Genomic DNA, 21,057 nt, shown 5'->3' with positions numbered 1-21,057 from the left:
AGATTTCCGAATATTAAAATATGAAAAACAGCAGAGATTGGCCCTACGCAGAGATGGAATGAGATGAGCCCCCTGGCGGGGGAGGCGCAGAGGGGAACCCTGCTCGCCCACCAACCAGGAGAGGCCACTTCCGGGCCCCCGAGGGGCTTCGGGATTGATGCTGTCACAGGACCCTGGCCCTGAGCAGGCCTCCTCGCTGCTCTGGGCTTGTTCTATGTCTGTAAAAATTAGAAGGTTTGACTCTTATCCCCAGGATCCAAGTTCTCAAGGTCTGTGATTTTTAAAGAGAGTTATTTCTTTAGATCAAGTGCATCACGGGAAAGAGCAGGGGAGCACGCCACCCGGCTAACGACGAAAACGCATCCACTGCTGACTTTCCACCTTCTCCCCGTCTCTTACTTAGCACCCTAATTGTGGAGCTCCTCCATAAACTTTTATATCCTAAAACAAATAGGCTTGTATCTTGGCAAAGAATGGTGTCCAGCACAGAAATTTAGCTCATTTCTGGTTAAAATCGTTGAAAATGAAATAAATGCTATAAACACCCAAACAACCACTAATAATACAATGGTTTTAAGCTCTTTGGGATCAGGAAACCCTCTGAGAATCTTAAGAAAGTGACAGATTATTTTCCCAGAAAAATGCAAGTACAAACAAAATCTTGAATACAATTTCAAGGAGGATCGCAGATGGAAAATGCTGTTTTGAAACAGAGTTTGGGTTCTTTCTCCAGTCTCTCTCCTATTCTCTCTTGAGCCCAAAACTGTCAGGTTTTGCCCTCACTATTTCCATTAAAAGTGCCCTTGTCAAGCTCACCGACGTCTTGGCCAATGGTCATGTGAGTCCTGTGCTCACATGATCACTCCCCTTCTCCTGGAAAAGGTATCTTCTTCACTTGGTTTCAAGGACCCGACCTTCTCCTGCGCCTGCTGGACAGCTATAATTTCTGACCCTTGTCTACAGATTCTGCAAACTGAGTTTTGCATTGATAATGTTTGGGTTACATAAATCTTACTTCCTCTCGCGTGAATCATGTCAGAGGGCATGTGAGGAAGTTACAACTACATGGCTAAGGAGAAAGTTTCAAATAGCAAGGAAGCTCTTTAACTGACTTCACCTTTGAACCGTAACTTTCCGGCAAAACCACGATGGATATGCTTTTGGCACTTTCAGGACAATGACAATTGTTAATGGCAAAGCAACAGTGTACAGCCATCCCTCGGTATCTGCGGGGGTTGGTTCCAGGACCCCCCCAGATACCAGAATCTGCAGATGCTCAAGTTCCTTATATAAAATGGCATAGTATTTGCACATAACCTACGCACACCCTCCTGTACACATTCAGTCATCTCTAGATTACTTGTAATACCTAATACGATGTAAATGCTACATGAATAGTTGTAAATACAATGTAAAATGCTATGTAAATAATTGCCAGTTCAAGTTTTGCTTTATGGAACTTTCTGGACTTTTTCCCTCCGAATATTTTTAATCTGTGATTGGCTGAATCACGCAGAACCTGGGTATATGGAAGGCTGACTGTATCACCTTTCTAGTTTATTGTTATAAACAGCTAAATTAAATGTACATTTGGTGCGTATATAAAAAGGCTAGGAGTTGTATCATGATTTAATTGCCACGGTGATTAAGTCCTTCAGTAAAATGGAGTGGCTGCGTTGAGACCGAATTATTACCAGCAGAGAGATGCAGCTTTAATCCAGTGGTAAACTACACCGACACGCTCAGATTAATTCACTGACTTAAAGGACTAAGCAAAACACGTTTTTCTCTACTTCACTTCCCAAAGCATGCCATGTTTTCAAGTATAATTATGAAGATTTTTGGAATGTTTAAGGAAGAATGTGTATTTGTGTTTATCAACCATCAGGCTGTCAGTGATGAAGAGATTTCATTATAGTTGATGAAAGGAAAGGCTCCTGAGGCCCCAGGCTGGATGGATTCAATGTGCTCCAATTTTCCACCAGCAGCCTACAGCAGCTTTCAAGGAGCTTATAGGAAACATCACTGAATAATAGATACTTTAACTTGTAGTTACTTTCACTGAGATTCCAATTTGCTGGGGAGCATGTGGACTTCCATAAGGACAGAATGAGCCTTCATGCTCCCCTTCACCACGCTAGCAATGAGGCAACTTACTCTAAATGGGGCAGTTTTGTGATGTGGACCAACACGAACAAATGAGGACGTCCACTCTGGGGAGGAAGACACAACAAAACTGCTTACGCTTAGCAATAATCTCTCTACATCACAAAGAGACATCCCACCATTGAATAGACTTTAAATAAGCACCTTAGTTAGATACTGACTATGTAAGGCTACAGGGATAATGAACAAGAACTTTGAATGCAGGGATGGAAGGGCCAGGAATGTGGACGCAGACTGTACCATGCAAACTCAACCATCCTGGTTACTGACCCTCAGACTTCCGCGGCTACCCACTGACACGCGCTCATCTTCATCAGATGCCTAGGAAAAAGAAAGGATGAAAACAACCATGAGGAGATGGTGTAACAGACACAGAGAAACCAATGACCAGCTCTCAGAGGGAAGCGGCTGACCCGACACATGGCAGGGGGGCAGATCAGGCCCCTCTGAAAATCTCAGTGCACGTGAGCCTGGGTTTTCGCCAAAAGGGCTTTGTTTGTGCACCTCTGTTTAACAGAAGACTGGTTCTGGGTACCACGACTTTAATTTCATTACAGTGACGGTATTCACTTTGCTGGTAACCTACAAACATGTAGCTTAATGCATATTACTCTGCAAATTATTCATGGGTATTCAATAGCGAAAAAAGCACTAAAACTGTCATGAATATATTAATACTCAGAAAATTTTCAAACACGCTCCCCTCACCAAAGTCAGGTCAAAATGCTAAAAGCTGAGTTCACAGTCTTTGTTTAGGTAACAGTATCAGTGTTAGTTAATTTCTTTCATAAGTATCATTAAGATATATAGATACAGATCTATAGATAGATGTATATACATATAGATAGATGGATAGAGAGACAATTTATGTATTTCAGCCATTAACACTGCAAATCAGACTTCAGTCAAAACGCCGAGGTAATGAATGAACACAGTACTAACCGACGTGCTTCTTCTGGATCTACGGGAGTAGCGCTCACTGTCTTCCTACCAAAGCAACGGAGGAAACAGCACAGAAAGGTTAGGGGCAGACACGGAGAAGGCTTAGATACTCCATAATACAGTATTTCTGATATAAATGTCAAACAAATATTTTCTTTGCTTTTGCTAAAAGGCTTCAATTAAACCACTGGGGGAAAATGTTTTCTTCTAAAAGTGGGTGGGGGGCTTAAGCACACAAATAATCGGCATATTTCATTTTGGCTTTAAAAACAAGTGCACGTTGGGTGAAAAGCAGGGTCTTAATTTTTTCTGAATCTAATGTGGTCCATTTAAATCAGCCTACTTTTCTTCTTACATTCAAAACCTTACTCACTTCTCTTCAGGAATCGGAGGAGAAATCATTTTCGTAAGAGATCCAATACGGGTGCCACCCTATCTGCTATATCTTGTGCATTCTAAGGTGCTCCATTTTGCATTTGGACGTCTCTGAAGTCGGGGCATATCTTATCATCAAAGTTGCTCATGATTATAATTAGCAACTTTTTTTTTCTTTCTCAGTGGTATATAAAACACTGACACATCTTTTAACTGTGTCTTACGATTTGATAAACATATATCTGCCGGTGCCATATAAACTTGGAATGATGGTTTACACATAACAGAGGTTGAAGTTAATAATTTTTTAAATAGAGGAATTGTGTGTTCTTTATATTTCAACAACTGTTTTCTTTTATATTATACACAGATCTCTAAATGTTAGGTAATTTTATGCTCCCTTAGATTATTTTATGTGTCAGGGACATCTAATAGGACAGTTCCATACTGGCCAGGTTCTCAAGTGCTACAGGTATGTGATGATGTCCATGAGGCCAGTCAGCAAGGTGACAAGGACAGGGAAGAGGTGGGGAGCGCTCAGGTGGATGAATTCATGAGAGGAGGCATGAAGCCGTGCTCCCTCGGGACCAGTGGACAGCTCTTGGAATACCCCCTCTTCTAGAACCTCCCGCCAGGGGGCAAGATCTCCCCCTGGGAGGGTCGTAAGGACAGGGGTATCATGAGGGGCGGGCCAGCTCTTAACCGACTAAGGAGGACAGCTAAGTCGTGCCAGGAAACAGGGTGAGAAGGTAAAGGAATTTTCTCACCAGAGGACAGTGGTTTCTCAGGCACAGCTGACGGGGGTGGGGGTGGGTACCCAGCAGGGAAGTATAGAGGTTGGAATGGGGTGACTGGGCAGCTGACTGCAATCGTGAGTGAAGGAAACGCAGCATCACGTGTCCCCCTGGATTCCAACTAGAGCTGGCTGGACCGGATGCTCGTGGGAAGGTTCTCGCGCCAGGGGCACACGTCCAGCCTGAGTGTCCCCGGTGGGGAGTCCACTGCAGAGGAGATCGGGGTCATGGTCGGGGTGGAGACCCTCACAAACGCTGGCCTGGAAGCTCCAGGAGTCAGCTGCTACTGAACAGACCTGACACCAACGCCTGGCCAGGGCCCCTTCTAACCAGGCTTCACATGGGACATAAACAACCAGGCCAGATGCAAGCACGCCCAGCAGGAAATCGCTCAGTATTAAATTAGGGTGCAACAGGGATCTAGCCATGTAATTAAACTGTGGAAGAATCCAATTACAAACCATTTAAGCTTTTAAAAATCAGATTCAAGGCCTACCATCCATTGCTCGATGTCGCCCCACTTTGTATCCAGCCCATAATATTTCTACAGACAGAAGGGAAAGAAAATTAGGCAAGAAGTGCAACGGTAATCGCATAGGACACTGTTCTGACATGCATTTCCAAACTGCTGCCTAGCCTCAGGGTCAAGGTAGCATGCCAAGGCAAAGCAGGGAAGCACATGGTCAGGCTCTGCCCCCCAGGCGGCCTGTGAGCCTGTGAAGCCTCCCGACCCGCTCCCTCGGGGAAGACAAGAGAGCCCAGGACAAAGCAGTCCTGGGACGAGGGGGTGGCCTCCGGAGAGACCAGGAATCCAAACTGAGCCCAGCAGCTTTCAAGCCCCTCTATAAAGCTGTCCATGCCTTCAGAGCAGGTGTACTGCAGGAATAAAGCACGATTTAAGAGAAGCCAAAGCCATTCCCGTGTTGCTACAACAGGAGTGAGAACACCAGAGGAAAGGGGGAGAAATGGTGTGCTGCCCCTAGATTTCTGGTACACTTGCTCCAGCTATCTGATAGCCATGCTAAATTTAGGCCCTCGAGAATTTCTGGGCTGTGGACGTCTTTATAACATGCCACTGATGGCAAGATGACCAAGTAGGCTGTTGCAGAAGAGGTCTTGGCCCAGGGAAGAAAAGTTCTGCTTGGTGTTTTCTTTAGCCAACACCTCCATGTTTTCAGCTTGCCTGTCTAAACCTCAATGGCCCAAGTTGGAAACAGAAAAGCAGATTCAGGGTGGCTACTACTGTTACTAAATACAGCAATTCCAAATTCAGGTGGGAACCCAGGTAGACTCTCAAATAATGGGGCTTTGCTGTTCTCCTCACTTTCCCCTCAATTTCTAATAAGAAAAGCAAGAAACAACCATCCAAACCTCCCCTATCATATGACATAGATAGGATTTTCCTCTTACACATGAAAAGCTTATAATCAGAAGAAAAAAACTGGATGCTAGAGTACACAACAATTTTTGAAATTGTTTTACAATTACCAAAACAGGCTACTGCTATGTTTGGTTTAGTTTCCATTTATTTTGAAGGGCGGCCAGATTTAAATTATATATGTGGCTCTTCAATGGTCTTGCCCCTTTCTCTTAGAGGTGGCAGCAAGTAGAAAATTGGAAGAAGAAAATCAGGAGGGAGAATTTAACAATGCTTTAAAAATTCAAACAATACAGAACCTTAATATCCAAAGCACATAAGCCATATCTTTTTCTGTAAGTTCCTTTCCTTAGACTGTAAATCGAGAAAGGAAATAAACGTAAACACTTCCTAAAGTCATGTTTTAACATCAGTTTAAGTGAAATGCAACGGCTTAAAGCTATTCTGCGTTCAATTCATGTTAGCCCCACTCTCACTGTGAAATTCCAGATGTGAAAATTTGATGCCATCAACCTTCCTTTATCTCATGGCTTAATTATAAAGACAGAAAGAAAATGTGGTTTTTAAAAAGGAGGGGGCCTATAGAAATTGACAAAAAGTAAATTCCAAAAGAAGTCTGTGTTATCTGATTTTCTATTTCCATATTTCCCTTTTTGGCCAATTCTATACCCATATCAAATACTGCATTCTACCTATTGCTCTTTTTAGGACAAAAATAAGAATCAGTATTTAAAGTCTTTCCTCGAGTCCACAGGTGGCCTTATAAACAGCTGCTGTAACTCTACAGCTACATCTCCATGCCATTCCATGGAGGGAGGACACCCTTGGAAACAGTTAAGTGTGGTTAACGAGTAGTCCTGGTGTTAGCTAGCAGTGGCAGCACAGCAAACTCTAGAAAGTGTACGATATTGCAAATGTAAACTGCTATGATTAGCCAGTGATTCATGCAGAAGGAAGCAAAAGCCAGACGAATGAAGAAGTGCTTGACTTTCAGAAACAGCTTTGATTCCGCAGGAGAAAAACCGTGATGGATGTAGCTGATGGGCTGGAACAGAGCCTTACTGCTTCCTTTTCCGTTTCCTGAGTCTTAGTGACAAGGAAAACCTTCCTCTCCCTTGGACACATCTTTATTATAAAAATGTGTATCTGTTTTCCCATGGAGGGCTTCCTGTTCTCCCTCTAGTTGTACTTTGTATACAAATGACCATCCTGACAAAGTTCTACGGGTGCATCCCTGGTGAGTTGGTAAAAAGAAAATAATCTCGATCCAGCACCAGATGGGAATGAATCAAAGTGGAAATGACCAGATAGGAGTCCCTTGTCTAGGTTTTAGGCAATTATGTCCTGCTCCATCGGGTACTGTGATGGTTCCCAGCCTTGTCTTTTACCTATGAAATTCTTACCTAGATTCTCTATGTACGGGTTGGAACTCTAGCTTCAATATACATTTCCAAGTGGACCCTGCAAAAACTAACAATGTCCAAATAGATTCTGGCACCTACTTAACTGGTTTCTTAACACTCTGGGGGACAGTACTTATGCAGAGTGAGCGGGGCAGGAAGGAAAGGCAATCTGGAACTGTAGCTGGTAAAGGAATCCAAAACCAGAATTTTAAATTTACTGATATAGAGTGTTTAAAGGGTTGGCATGTTCTAACCTATGAAATTAAGTCACCTTGTTTTGATTTTCTTAGTTGCTCTCAAAGACAAATACAGTTCTTCTTTATCTATAAACTAAATAAATTCGTAAACACGAAGCTATCACAGGTGTCGTAAGTAACAACAATTCATTTTTGGGAAAGACTCACTGTAAACACTTTCTATAAGTTCTCAGGGCACCGCTTACTCCTTCCTTTGTTATTGCTGGATCAGGAGTCACTGACTAGGTTGTTTTCCTCTTTATTTTCTGTGTCTGGCCTGCTCAGTGCATTTATTTCTAAACCTCAGCTGCTTTTACAAAATACTAGGAAACCGAGAATATTGGGGATAGAAGGCAGGTGTGTTTTATTTAAGCTGTTGGATTTTACTGTTATATCGTCGTTTTCTTTTTTTAACTCAGATTTTAAATCAGTATGTAATAATCTCCTCATGTGTGGTAATATGCCTTGATAGCTTAAACCCTTTCTAATACAATTATATGAGAGGATAATCTTTCTTTTTAAATATCTGATTGCAAAAGGTTTTCCAAATTCTGAGGTGTGATTTTTATTTTGTCTTAGAGTTAATTTTTCTTCTTAAACAATTTTCTAATTTCTTGAGAAAAGGGAGATGGGAAAAGCTTTCAATACACAGAAATGTATGCTGACGGCTGCTTTGCGTGTGGGCTGAAGTGGGGACCTAAGCATTCTTGTTGAAACCGATTCATAAATAAAGCAGTAAAAGAAGCAGTAAGAACTTCAATGAGTTTTCAATCAAAGGTGTTATTTCTGAAAGGTGACCAGGTCCTTGGCAAGGGAAAAAGAGTACATGCAAATTAGGAAATAAAGAAGGAAGAGCCTACCTTTTGAACCTGATAGATCTATAGAGGAGGGCAAAAGAAATTGGGAAAGAAATATAAAATCCAGTTACAGAAGTATAAACATCAGAAAGAAAGGTTCTGTAAGTACCTAGAAATATGAGTAAAAGCCATATTGGAAAAAAAATATGAATGAAAAAAACCTTTTGAAGTCTCATTGAAATAATCAGTAATTTCATAACAGATTTTACATTCTATTTTAGATATGTTGGTGAAACATAGGCATGTCCGCACAAGTCTACAAGAATCCTGCTACTATTCTAATGCAGAAGTTTGCATAACCTGTTACCGTTAATGGGAAAAAGAACTTCCATCTTCAATTTAAAATTTCTTTTCACCGTGATCAAAGTTTAACAAAAAAGTACAGAAATTTAATTGGAAAGTCAACTGGTCAAATTCACAAAGAGTGAAGACAGAGGCTTTCACATTCTGATTCATGCAGAATACATGGAAAATTCAACAGATACAAACAGAATACCAGGAAAATTCCAGTCAAATGGAGTGATCACTGGAATATAACTGAAAAAAATTTGAAAAGCTTATTATCATACCTTGACACATTAGTTTGCTCTAGAGCTTTCTCCTAATTTTGTAGTAATCTCTAGGTAAGACTGAGATGTCTACTCCACCCAACCGTTCATTCATTCATTCAACAAAACTTGGACTGAGTCAGGCATCGTCCAAGGCACTGCCACAACTACAAGACTCGAGACTTGGTGCTTCTAGTGCTACGTGGGTGAGCACAGGTCAATATATTCAACACTATGACTATTAAACATTGTGCCTCCAGCAGAGATGTTTATCAGGTCAGTAGCAACAAGAGATGCGCTCTGGTCATCATCACATCACCTGGGCATCATACCACCATTTTTTTTCCATTAGTGTAGGTTCTCGAACAAAGTAAGAGGTTCACTCAGATTTCCCAAAGAATATCTACATATTCTCCCTAAGAAATCCATTAAAAAGGAGCTCATAATCCTTTGAAACAGCCCCCAAGCACAGCTAATGTAGTCGGTCCTCACCATCCTCACGGGTGAAAAGAACCATTCTGGAGGGTGCAGTGGGCGGCTTGGAGGGCTGGGGCTGCCTGGGCCATCTGGACAGATCTGCAGCCAGCTCGAGGCCCCCATGTCCTCAGGGTCTGCTGGGGCTTGATGACAGGTCTACACTCCTCCAGTACTGGTGACACTTCTCACCTCTCCTCTGTGTGTACTCTCATGCTGGCCTTGGAGGGTCCCAGGCACTAGTGAGGCTTCAACCACGACCCATCTCTGACACCCCCCCGGTGGTGATGCCAGCTTCCTGCTCTCCTGAGCCCCCAGCGACGGTCACTGCTCTCCAGGCATTCACAGCCTCCGTGTGCCTGCAGCCGAGCTGACCTCCTTGCTAAGGAAAGCCTTGGTCTTGCTCAGAAGCACCTGTGCAGAGGTGGGGTGGCACGCCAGCCGGTGGAAACAGGGATTGTATTTCTCAATTTTTACACCAAAATATCAACCCTACTAGTTAAACACGGCTCTTCCAAAACATATTCATTTCCACTTAATCAACAACTTAAAATGCCAGTGCCCGGGCTATCAGACTGTATAACCTCAGATTGTGGTGCTATTTCTAATAACAGGCCCGGAGATGTGATATGCGGAGGGGAGACCGAGGGATGTTGTCTGTACACCGTCCTCAGTCCTAAAAGCGCGTCCCCAAACCTGCAAGCTTGTCTGTCTCCTCTCTCTAGATGTGCACACGAACGCCCCTGCACGCCCACGGGCCCACCCGTGCACACTCCCCCAGCCCGGGACACGGGTCACGTCAAGAATCAGCTAGACGAACAGCTGCTGTTCCCGTGTTCACAAAGCGTGTTCACAGCGGACACAAAGGTCCGTTCTGTGTTTATATGACGAGCCCTGAATCAGCACCAAGGAAAAAACTTGTTTTTCAAGGTGCACGTCTGCTTGCAAAACGCTGGGGACTACGTGGATCTTCTCTCGCCTTGGTGGCGGGTGGCAGCATGCTCTCTGCCAAGGTTAATCCCAAGGTTAACACACGGACGCCGCCCTTTGCTTTCGCTGTTGGTTATGCACCTGATTTGGAGGCAGAGGATGCACTGGGAAGGCTACAAGCTTTGCAGCTTTTCCAGGTCTGGATCTGAATCTTGGCCAGCCACTCGCTCAGCTTCTGGGAAAACTGTCTAATTGAGGTCCGTCTTCCTCGCCTGTCAATAAAACCCGGACAGACCCCTCTCCAGACTGTGACAGCACCCAGTTCCGGCACCGCCACGCGCCAGGGGCTCCAGGAGGTCCCTGCCAGGCCCCCCGCCCCACCCCAGATCTCTCTGACTACGAATAAAAGATACGCGAATTTAATTCTAAACCTTTCAAATCCCTTTTTTGAGGAAGCAAACATAACGCTTTAAATGGCAATGCGCTCCTGTCCCAAGCACACTGAATTTATGATAGCAAAATGTCCTTTGTATGAGTCAGTGCTCCTGGGCTCGCACATCGATACGAACCACGGGGCAGAGCCAGGGCCCTCTCTCCATCCTCCCGGCCTCCGCCATCTGACTCTTATCACCCACGAGGCCTTCTTGCCCGTCCTGGCTTTCCCCACCTGCAGCTTCTTCGTTCAGCGTCTGCACTCACCCACCGTGCTGCCTGGAGTTACTTTCTCTGCTTCCTGCCTGACAGATACAGGCCCCCCACCCAGGGTGTCATTCTGCACCCAGATAATTCACCGCGTGGGGCTGGGCCATCAGGCACGTGGCCTGATCCTGAGAAAGGTCCCTGGAAACGTGTTCCCACGTCTGAAAGCATCTCTGCGGTGGCTGAATGCTGAGGGCACCCAATCAGCAAACTGCTTTTGTGCGAGACCTTCCATGGAACTTGAATCACGACAAAACATTTTCATCCCTGTGAACCACCTAAGTGTCTTTACTGCAAGAATAAAGAATTTCAATGCAAACTATTATATAGAGAATGGATAAACAACAAGGAACTACGTTCAATATCCTGTGATAAACCATAAGGGAAAAGAATATGAAAAAATGTTCGTATATGTGTAACCGAATCACTTTGCTGTACAGCAAAAACTAACACAACACTGTAAATCAACTATACCTCAATAAAATAAATTTTAAAAAAAGAATTTCAAGATTCTAATGCCATCTACTAACCAACGACACTGTGTGTCTGACCGAGTGAGGCAAACTATGGCATTTTTAATCAGATTTCCCAGGTTTTAATCAAATTTTCTCTGCAAAGCCCGAGGTCCTTAGCAAGCACCAGACACCCCAGGGCAGGCCACGCTGCACAGGAGCTGGGCTTGAATCTCAGCTCCTGCCGGGCCAGGTTGCTTCAGTCCTCCAGGCTCCCCTGTCCTGAGAGCACAGTGGGGCTCCCAGGGCCTGGCGAGGCTGCTGTGAGGGGCAGTGCTGTGCCTGGCGTGGCAGGCGGCGGGGGACCCTCCACACGGTCCCCCCCTCCCCTCACCGACATCCAACGCCCATTTAATGATACCAAAATTAAATGGCCCTGACTTAGTTTCCCATCTTTGGGTAGCAACTGCAGTTTTGCGGCTTGAAATATTGCAACTGAAGTGCAGGAGTTCAGCAGCAGATCACTCTGCAGAATTAAAATGGAATGGGAGGGGACTTTCTTTGACTCCAAGGGGGAAAAGGGTGCTTTGCTTTGAAAGGAGGCCCTTCAAATAAATGGTTTCTTACTTAGCCGAATTCCTCTTAACTTTCATTTTCTAAATCAAGAACTTATGCCAAAGAACTCTGTAACAGGCTGCTTATGTTATCAACTATATACTTAATTCAATTCTGCCCATAATTAAGGCTAGAACATATTATAATTTGGAAGATAGATATGTATGTATATACTACGTAATTCATTTTGGCCTTGATTTTGTAGAAATTTTACCTTTGTGAGAGTAACTTTCTCTCACTTGTGAGACAAATGATAAAATGATTATCATTGATAACACCACCAAGAAAACCAAAGGCAGGCCCCCTGACAGGTTCAAGGTCATCTTTCCTGAGTCCAGTGCTCCAGCTCCAACAACAGAGCGGAGGGGATAGCCACAGGCCACCAGAGACACTACCAGGCGGCCACTCAGTCAAATGTGGCAAAACCTGGAGGGGCAACAATATATTTTGAAAAATTCTTCTTACAGCTCTTTCAAGGCCTTAGTATAAAAAAGACTGGGGGCTGGAGGGAAAGCAGGGGAAGCAGATGAACGAATGAGCCACTGCTGGCGCTGGAGAATGCAGCCTCACCCCGAAAACTGTGATGAAGCCACTGCATTAACCGTCGAGCTTCCCTGCCAGTTGGTTTCCAAAGCAGAGGGGAGGGGCTGGCAGCGTCCTGCACACGGGGGCTTTGCAAGTAGCTACTGAATGGACAGCAATATTCTAAACAGACATCGATGCCAGGCAGTTTGAAAAATCAATTTGTTATTTAAAATCTCTAACTTAGGGAATTCCCTGGCGGTCCACTGGTTAGGACTCGGCGCTTTCAGTGCAGGGGCCCGGGTTTGATCCCTGGTCAGGGAACTAACATCTCGCAAGCTGCGTGGCTCGGCTCAGTCAATCAATCAATCAATCAATCAAATCTCTAACTTAAAAACCAGTCCAGGCTAAGAGAACTATTCCATTAGGTGGCCTCCAACGAGTACTCTTTACATCAGAGTCTGGTACCCGGCTGTTGGCTGCTGTCAGGGTGATTCCTAAAGCCCAGGTGACACTGTCTCAGACAGGTTAAGTGACAAAGGTCTACAAAACAACACCGCCTGTCCCTTTTCTCCACCTTCCAGCCCAAATACTTCACCCCATAGACTTTCCTGAAAATGCCTCTGAGTGTCCTTTAATAATGACTCCCGGTCACGTCCAGACCCCAGAGTTTGTTTACAGACAAGTACGAATCAGGTTCCCATCCTCACCCTTAACTGAGCTAATGGCGGAGGGGAGGAGCTTCAGGCGACCCACCAGCCTCAGGAAGTTTCAGCTCAGTTGTAAAGTCCAAATAACTAACATGAAAATTCAGGTGTCTCTATTTCCAGTTTTAAAATAATAAATATGATTCTGGGTGGGGAAAGGCACTGAGAAAATGCGAACCCCGTGCTTCTCTGAGTAAATTAAGAGAAGAAAAGCACAAAAAATTAAAATACTAAATTAACTAGAGGCAAAATATCATAAAAACGAGAACTTAACGACTATATTTGTATTTCCAACAGTGAGGGAGAGTGTGGTGATCTACTTTCAAATATTTGCTTCGTCTTTGTTTACGGGTAGTTACAGGACAAGCGATGCCTAAAATACGGTCGGGGTATGGCTGCCCGTCTGCTCGGGCCACTTCCCAACATCACCGCTGGCGTGTTGTGTGGCCCTTCTCTCAGGGACATGTCCCCTCCATCCCCAGCACTCCGGGGGCCACCTTGGTGGCTCCCACCCTCCCGTCATCAGGACCCAGGTATGACTCTCCTAACTAAACCCCTGGGCTTGAGTTTCTAGTAACCTTCAACCGATTCTTGGCGCCACGTGGGAGAGGTTTCCTCCTCAAGTTCAAGCCTGGCCACGCCCCTCCCCCCGCGTACACAGGTCCACGCAGAGTGGCAAACCCCGCAGGTCAGGCAGGGAAAGACAGTGGGCACCTCACCTCTACAGGGAACGTGACCTTGGGAACCTGGCAGAAACTGCAGTGGTTTTATGAGAAAAACTGGAAATCCAGAGTTTTATCTGAAACCTCACAAGTTTTAAGACACCGGTTCGACTTTGAAAATTTGGCTACATGAACCAAACCGGACTCTGAGTATGAAAATCAGCCCTGGGGAAAGCAGCTGGCCGCCTCGCCAACACAACACATTCAAATCTTCCAAACAAGCAGAGCCGCCGGTGGGCCTGGCACGGCTCCCCAGACCCCGCGAGGCTGAGGCCCAGGGGAGAAGGCGGAGACCATGGAGAGGGACTCGCTCATTTGCTGCGCGGGCTTCAAGGTCACAGGAAAGCCCACCCCTTAAACTGCGAGTGAAAGAGCCCTCACGCTGCCCACGTGGCTTCTGGCTCCGGCTCAAGGTGGTGAAAGAAAGTAGCAAACAGCATTAACAGGTGTGTAAACACATTACTATCCACCTTCCCAGGAGGGCAGTTTCTTTCCTGGTTATTTCATCCAGTGTTTATTCTGTTCTCTGTATCACACAGGGGCTTCAGGCCTCATGAAACCTATGAAAAAGTGTAAAAACCACAGGGGAGGTATTTTTAAACGAGACTGGTTAGTCTCAACAAATAATAACCCGTTCTTCTTTCACATTTTAATTCAGAGGACGGGCATTCTAGCTCAACAGTTAGAACCTCAAGTCCTGAGCCAGCACCTCTTGGCTCCTTCCGGCCAGAAGGCTGGGCCGGGGAGAGCCACATGGGCAAGTGCTCTGTGCGGAGGCTCGTCCCAGGATCCGACAGGTTGAGTGTCCAGGATGGGCCATCTGGCATCCGCGTGCTATGCCACGCCCTGACCTGATCTCGAGCCAAAGTCACAGGCACAGGTGCCTTCAAACCGAGAGCGACAGCAGAGGGGCAGGTGCCCCCGTGCGGGCCCGCTCCACCTGGAAGGAAGCCTCCCGCGAGAACCGACGAGCCGCCCGGCGTTACCTCCTTCTGCTGCCGCTCCAGCTCCTTCATCCGGATCTCTCGGGCCTCCGCTCGTGCCGCGCGCTTTGCCGCCAGCCTGGCCTCCGCCTGCAACAGACGCGGAGATGCTGTTAGGAGACAGACCAGCGGCTCCTGTCCAGGACGCGGTTGACAATGATGCTCTTGTTCAGAGCTTAATAAATAGTAACACAGACTTGTAAGCGTTAAAAGGGTCCAGGAATCACGCTCACCATAATTACAGTAGTCACGACTGCTCCCTTGTATTGACCCCTTACTAAATGCCAATGGGTGCTATTCTGAGGGCTTCATGCATATTATGCCATGGACTCCTCGTTAACAGCCCTATTGGGGAGATGGTGTTACCATACCCAGTTAATAGATAAGGGAACTAGGGCACAGAGAGGGTAGGGCGCCCACGGTCACACAGCCCGTAAGTGGCAGGGCTGGGCGGTCTGCCTTCCTCTGGAGCAATGACAGATTAGTGCACGGATCAAAGCACTAGAGCTGGACAAGACCCTAGGTCACTGGTTGAACCCCTCCCTTTACAGAGCAGGAAGCAGAGGCCTGGAGAGGCCACCAGACCTGTCCAAGGTCACAGGGCTGAGACTCTGGCCCTGCTTTCCAGAACTCCTGTCCAGTCACCCCTCACTACTCCCCGCTGCCCCCCAGCTGCCTCTTCAGCACCTGAGCACTGGGAAGCCCATCTTTTCTCAAGCAAGACATCTTCGACCAGAGCAGAGTGGTTCCAGCTGTTACAAATGTTACATTAAAACAAAATCTGGGGCTTCCCTGGTGGCGCAGTGGTTGAGTCTGCATGCCAATGCAGGGGACACGGGTTCGAGCCCTGGTCTGGGAAGATCCCACATGCCACGGAGTGACTATGCCCGTGAGCCACAACTACTGAGCCTGCACGTCTGGAGCCTGTGCTCCGCAATAAGAGAGGCCGGGATAGTGAAGAGGCCCGTGCACCGTGATGAAGAGTGGCCCCCGCTTGCCGCAACTAGAGAAAGCCCTCGCACAGAAACGAAGACCCAACACAGCCATAAATGAATGAATGAATGAATGAATTTTTAAAAAAACCCAACAAAATCTGGCTCCATTTAACTACCTGTCAACTTGTAGCTGATTTGCCTTATTCTACTCAAGAGCATCTAAAACCCTTGACCAGGACCAACCAATGCCGTCGGACCTGGCACTTGAACCCTGTTTCGCATTCTACAAATCTCGAGCTTATTCATTATCTCATGTGATAAAACGGCCCGGTGAGGTGAACGGTGCAAGGGTACCAGGATTCAGGTTTTCCGGTGTCAAACAAATCCATCCTTTCCACTTAATTTTTTATGGGAATACACTTGTGACTCTTCCAACAGTTCTGACAGCTTTTGCCGTTCCCTAGGTCATCTTAAAACGGGGCCATCAGAGACGGCCACGTGCTTCTGATGTGGTCACTGGGGCCAGCAAGCAGTGAGGTGGCCCAAATGTCCTGTTGCCCAGTTTCTTCCCAAAGGCCAGGCACCCTGTACCGCAGGCTCCCACCAGGACCGTGGCTCCTCATGTCAAGGACGTCCCTCGCCCTCACCCCACAATTACATTGCACAGAACTACAAATTCGTCTTCTTTCTAAGTTCTAATCTAAGTTGAAAATTGACCACAGCTGATCTGTCAGAGATTAGCTAGCTAATGTCCTTATAAGGAATTTATTCTATAACCTGCTTCGTTCATGTGGTTTCTTTATCAACCCAGGCCCAGGTCCTTCAAATCAAGGATGTCAAAAATCACAACTGCATCAGAACTTTGATACCTCATTGCCATTTTCAATTTTCTAAACCATGTTACATTGTGTGATGAGCCACTCGCTCAGGGTCTATAAAAAGATCCAGCCAAAACGGAGGGGAGAGGAGGGGAGGGGAGAGGAGGGGAGGGGAGGGGAAGGTTTGATAGACTGACATCTGGGTACACTGACTCCCTATAGCCCCATCAACGGGCCAGCAAGAGGTCTGCGTCCACGCTGAGTGCAGCTGCCTCTCCAGCCCTTCCTGGGCTCCCTGGCTGTTGGCTCAGGGTCTAAGCCGGTGTGGACCAGGCAGCCAGAGCCCATCAGCTTGGGAAGAGGGCGGTGAGGAACAGCGAGGGGATTTAGGAAAAGAGAAGGGAGGGCATGGAGGAAGAAGAGGTGGGTGGAGGAGTGAGAATGTGAGAAAGAGGCTGGAAGAAGGAGGGGCTGCCAGAGGGGGACAGGGGAGAGAGGCGTGTGGCAGGCAGAGTTCTAGGGTGGTCTCCGAGATTCCCGTCACTGCTGTACACGCTCTACATTCTCCTCTCCCCTTGAGTGTGGCCAGAACGGTGAGTATGACAGATGTCACTCCTGTGACTGGGTTACATTATACTGCAAAGAGAAATGCACTAGTAATGAAGGTCCCTCATCAGCTGACTTTGAGTTCATCAAAACAGAGCTCCAGGGTGGGCCTGACCTCATCAGGGGAGCCCTGGAAAAGTGGGCCTGGAGGTCAGACAGAGACTCCTGCTGGCCTCGCAAAAGCAAGCTGCCACGTGCGAGAGGGCCTGTGAGGGGTCACATGACAAAGAATGAGAGCGGCCCAGCTGACAGCCAGCAGGAAAATGGGACCTCAGTCCCACAACAGCAGGACGTGAATGCCACCAACAACCACGTGAGCCGGGAACAGGGCTCTGAGCTCCAGAACGGACGCAGCCTGGCCGAGACCTTGACTGCAGCCTTGGGAGACCCTGAGCAGAGGGACCCCGTAGGCTGTGCCCAGACCCCTGACCCACGGGAACTGTGAGATCATCAACGTGTGCTGTTCTAAGCCGCCACATTTGTGAGTATCTGTCACGCAGCAGCAGACAACCGACACGAGGCGGTGGGGTCTGGGATGACTCCTGCTCACCCAGCGTGGGTGCCCCTGTGACTAAGGAGCCCGAGCCCCGGCACGCCCACCTCCTCCCCAGCCTGTCCGTCCAGCCCCCTCCTCTGCTCGAACTCCTCTCGGGACCGGAGCAAAGATCCTCAAAGAGACCACCTCTCTGAGCAGGTGGTCCCTGCCACCTGAGACGGCCTCCCTACCAGACTGGCAGGCCTCCAGAATCATGTCCCATCAGACCCCAGCTACTCTGGTGGGCCTCTACCCACCAGCAAAGGGCTCCCGTTGTGGCCCACCTCCTCTCTGGGCCTCACGCCCACCCAGCGTGTCTGTCCTGTCCATGAGAACAACCCCCGACCTGAGGGACCTGGGCTTGGGTTGACAAAGGGACCACATGAATGAACCAAGTTACAGGACAAGCTCCCTGCGAGGACACGAGCTAGCCAACCTTGAAGACAGATCGATGCGGTCAAGCTTCACCTTAGATTAGAATGTGGAAGGAGATAAATAATTCAGTAGAGTTTCAAATGCTTGCAGTCACCGCCGTATGAAGCACCTACATCTCACAGGATTCTTCCATGACTCATATGCGGGGAACAAGGCTCTCGTAACAAAGGAAGTGGTAACAACCATGCTTGCTTCTGGGACTCTGGCTAAAAGCTAACGGATACACAAGCCAACGTCTGAAGGGGCACAAAACCTATGCACAGCCAACTTCATTAGCACAAAACCAGTATCAGCAGAATAACCCCGACACAGCCTGCGATGCTTAAGAGAAAAACCGCACAGAGCTCTGACAACACACTTCACTCTAAAACGCTGACATTGCCAAGAACACAGAACAGCGAGACACAGAGTGTCACAGGTGCTGCTCATTTAAGACAGCATGAGAGGAAACGTCTGGTAAGATCAGGAGTCCAACGACCAGAAAGTACAAAATAGCGATGGTCCACCCTGGTGACCTGCAGGCACGAGTTCATTCCCCCCAAAACTTCCAGGGAGGCCCAGCCCTGCCCTCCAGTTGCCGACCGTCAGGCGAGCGGTTCCAGGGGTTGGTGTGCCCCCGGCCAGGGCTTCGGTGATGCAGGACAAATCCTTTGCAGACCGACACTTTTGTAAAATATAAACTCACACGCTTGAGGTCACGGCCGTGTCACACTGTTTGAGTCTCCAAATGCACACTTTCACTTTCTGTCCCTCGCCTGCAGGGGACTGCAGCTTCCTGGCCATCAGCACCCCAGCCCAGGCCTCGCGGCACTGCCGAGACTGCAGGGGAAGGACTTTCAACGTGCAGTTTGGGGCCCCAGTCTCAGGGGGTGCACACAAAGCTCTCGGGGACCATGTACAAGTGACAAGTGCTACGGTGGGTGAGAAACCGTGCTGGGGCTGCTCTGCAGGAGAAGGTAACCCGTCCGGGTGTCGGGAAGGCGTCCTGGAGGACGGGAGCCCGAAGCCAACGCCGAGGAGCAAAGAGGAGAAGGCCAGGCGAGGGGGCGGGCGGCAAGGGGCCAGCACAGGGCGGCGGAGTCCCGAGGGCCCGGCTGCCCGCGCCAGCCTCAGCCCTGGTACCTGGAACCTTACCTTGAAGGAACACGGAACCACTGACGGGTCTGAAGAAGGCAGAGCACAGTGGGGTCTGACTCTCGCTTTAGAAACGTGGCTCTGGCTGAACGTGGGGAGCAGGAGTGGGGTGGGGAGGGCGGCGTGAGACCCGGGAAGTGAGGAGAGGCTGCTTCTGAGCGGGGGGGGGAGGGAGGCCGAGAACATGAACCACGTGCCAAGGACGAGCGGAGAGGCGAGAGGGCCCTGGAGGGAACGTCAGGAGCCCAGGGTCCCAAGGAGGCCCACGTGGCCCCAGGAGCCAGCCCGTGCCACCTCGGACGCCACTCAGCCAAACCCGAACCCAGGCACACGGTCTGCTGACGCCTCCGGCCTCGGAGGTGGGGCATTTCTCCACCCTGACCCCCTCCCCGCCGTGCTCCCAACCTCAAGGGAGACGACAATGGCCGAAGGGAAAGGATGGAGCAAAGGAGATGGACCTATGGCATTTAGGGTACAAACGATAAACTGCACAGGGCTGTAAAACAAGGTTTGGGAAACGAGACTGCCCAGGCTCCCCCTCCCCCCGCCCCCGATGGCTGTCAGCTCCCACTGGAGGTCAAGGTCAGTGGGTCCTCCACTGGCTACCAAGCCCCAGGCCTGCTCGCTGTGACCGCATGGCACTGGCAGGGCCGCGCGCCCCCCCAGAGCTTGGTGGCCGGGCCGGTCCTGCTGCCCGTTCCTCAGCCCACTGTCCTCGAAAGGGGCTCTGGAGCAGGCGTAGCTCCGGACCCCAAATCCTCCTTTTTTGGCCCAAGACCATCTTTGTTGAGATACACACTGAGACATTCAAGGATGACGTGATACGGCCTCGCTCAGGTGGGGAGAGTGGCCGTAGGCTGGCAGCTGTGGGGCTGGTGGCAGGAAGGGGGGCCCTTGTGCCCCAGCGGCAGCCCCTGGGGCTTGTGAAAGATGCAGAGTCTCCAGCCCCACCCCAGACCCGCTGAGTCAGGGCCTCGGGTGCGGCCAGTCTGGGCTTCCACCGGCCCCCAGGGAGCTGGTTGCTCCCCCCAGCGCGAGGACCTCTGCCTTCTGTTACCCCATCTCCGCTTGGGTATGTTTGACATTTTTCATAATAAATAGCAAACATTTTTTGAAGGAAGGAAGGGGGTGGGGGAAGGGAGCAGAGGCTGAAAGGGAGAGAAAGAGAGAGAAGGAAAGAAATGAAGAAGCCCCAAGGCCAAGCTCACTGCTGCGAGAAGGTCGCCTGGCGCCATTGCTAAAAACCCTTGCAGTGTTGACCCCCAGCCCTCACCATCGGGCCCCCCTCCCTGTTCCCGCGCACCTCCAGCATTAGGGAGGAGGGGAGGGAGGAGCTGACCCAGCCGGGCCTCCTCTGACGAGATCCAGGCTCCCTGGCTTTCTCAGGACCGCCCAGTGTTGGTGGGGAACGAACGCCAGAGTCCCAGCCCCCTCACAGGGGACACAGCCCCCCAGGATCCTACCGTCCTGACCTGGAACCTCATAAACAGAGCTTTACAGACACGGGGCTTTAAAGCAAGGCACCCTTTGATGGTGGAGATGGTTGGGAAGAGAAGATTCCTTTTATCACCAAAGTTGCCTCCTAATAATTCTAAAAAGCTGAACCCTTGATTCCAAAGTTCCACTTTTACATTTTATTTTGCCAGAGATAAATAAGACAACACTCCGATACTAAGGTGATATGTATGGTCTGAGAGATGCTAAAAACACACAAAGCAGCACAAGTCTGAGCCCCAGGGCCTCCTAAACAAATGGCTAAAAGCAGCCAGGGGCACCCAGCCAGGGTCTGGG

General features: G+C 48.6%; 1 protein-coding gene across 50 annotated transcripts in view; it reads right to left on the bottom strand.

The window, feature by feature from the left end:
* The window catches only part of LRRFIP1 (LRR binding FLII interacting protein 1), a 146,207-nt gene that overhangs the window by 52,624 nt on the left and 72,526 nt on the right, over positions 1 to 21,057 (bottom strand). For 31 of the 50 annotated variants that reach the window (XM_082465589.1, XM_082465551.1, XM_082465553.1 and 28 more), the window contains exons 2-6: positions 14,807 to 14,893; positions 8,155 to 8,172; positions 4,774 to 4,821; positions 3,109 to 3,153; positions 2,437 to 2,487 (exon numbers count right to left, since the gene is read on the bottom strand). In XM_082465589.1, the coding sequence (XP_082321715.1) occupies positions 2,437 to 2,487; positions 3,109 to 3,153; positions 4,774 to 4,821; positions 8,155 to 8,172; positions 14,807 to 14,893 (249 nt within the window). The remainder of the gene's footprint in view (positions 1 to 2,436; positions 2,488 to 3,108; positions 3,154 to 4,773; positions 4,822 to 8,154; positions 8,173 to 14,806; positions 14,894 to 21,057) is intronic. The other 19 variants (XM_082465556.1, XM_082465560.1, XM_082465569.1 and 16 more) reach the window with 4 other exon arrangements.

The sequence above is a fragment of the Balaenoptera physalus genome (assembly GCF_965194825.1).
Source record: "Balaenoptera physalus genome assembly, chromosome: 6".
NCBI lineage: Eukaryota > Metazoa > Chordata > Mammalia > Artiodactyla > Balaenopteridae > Balaenoptera > Balaenoptera physalus.
Note: the sequence above shows the minus strand (reverse complement) of the source record. Positions and strands in the feature narration are given on the sequence as shown.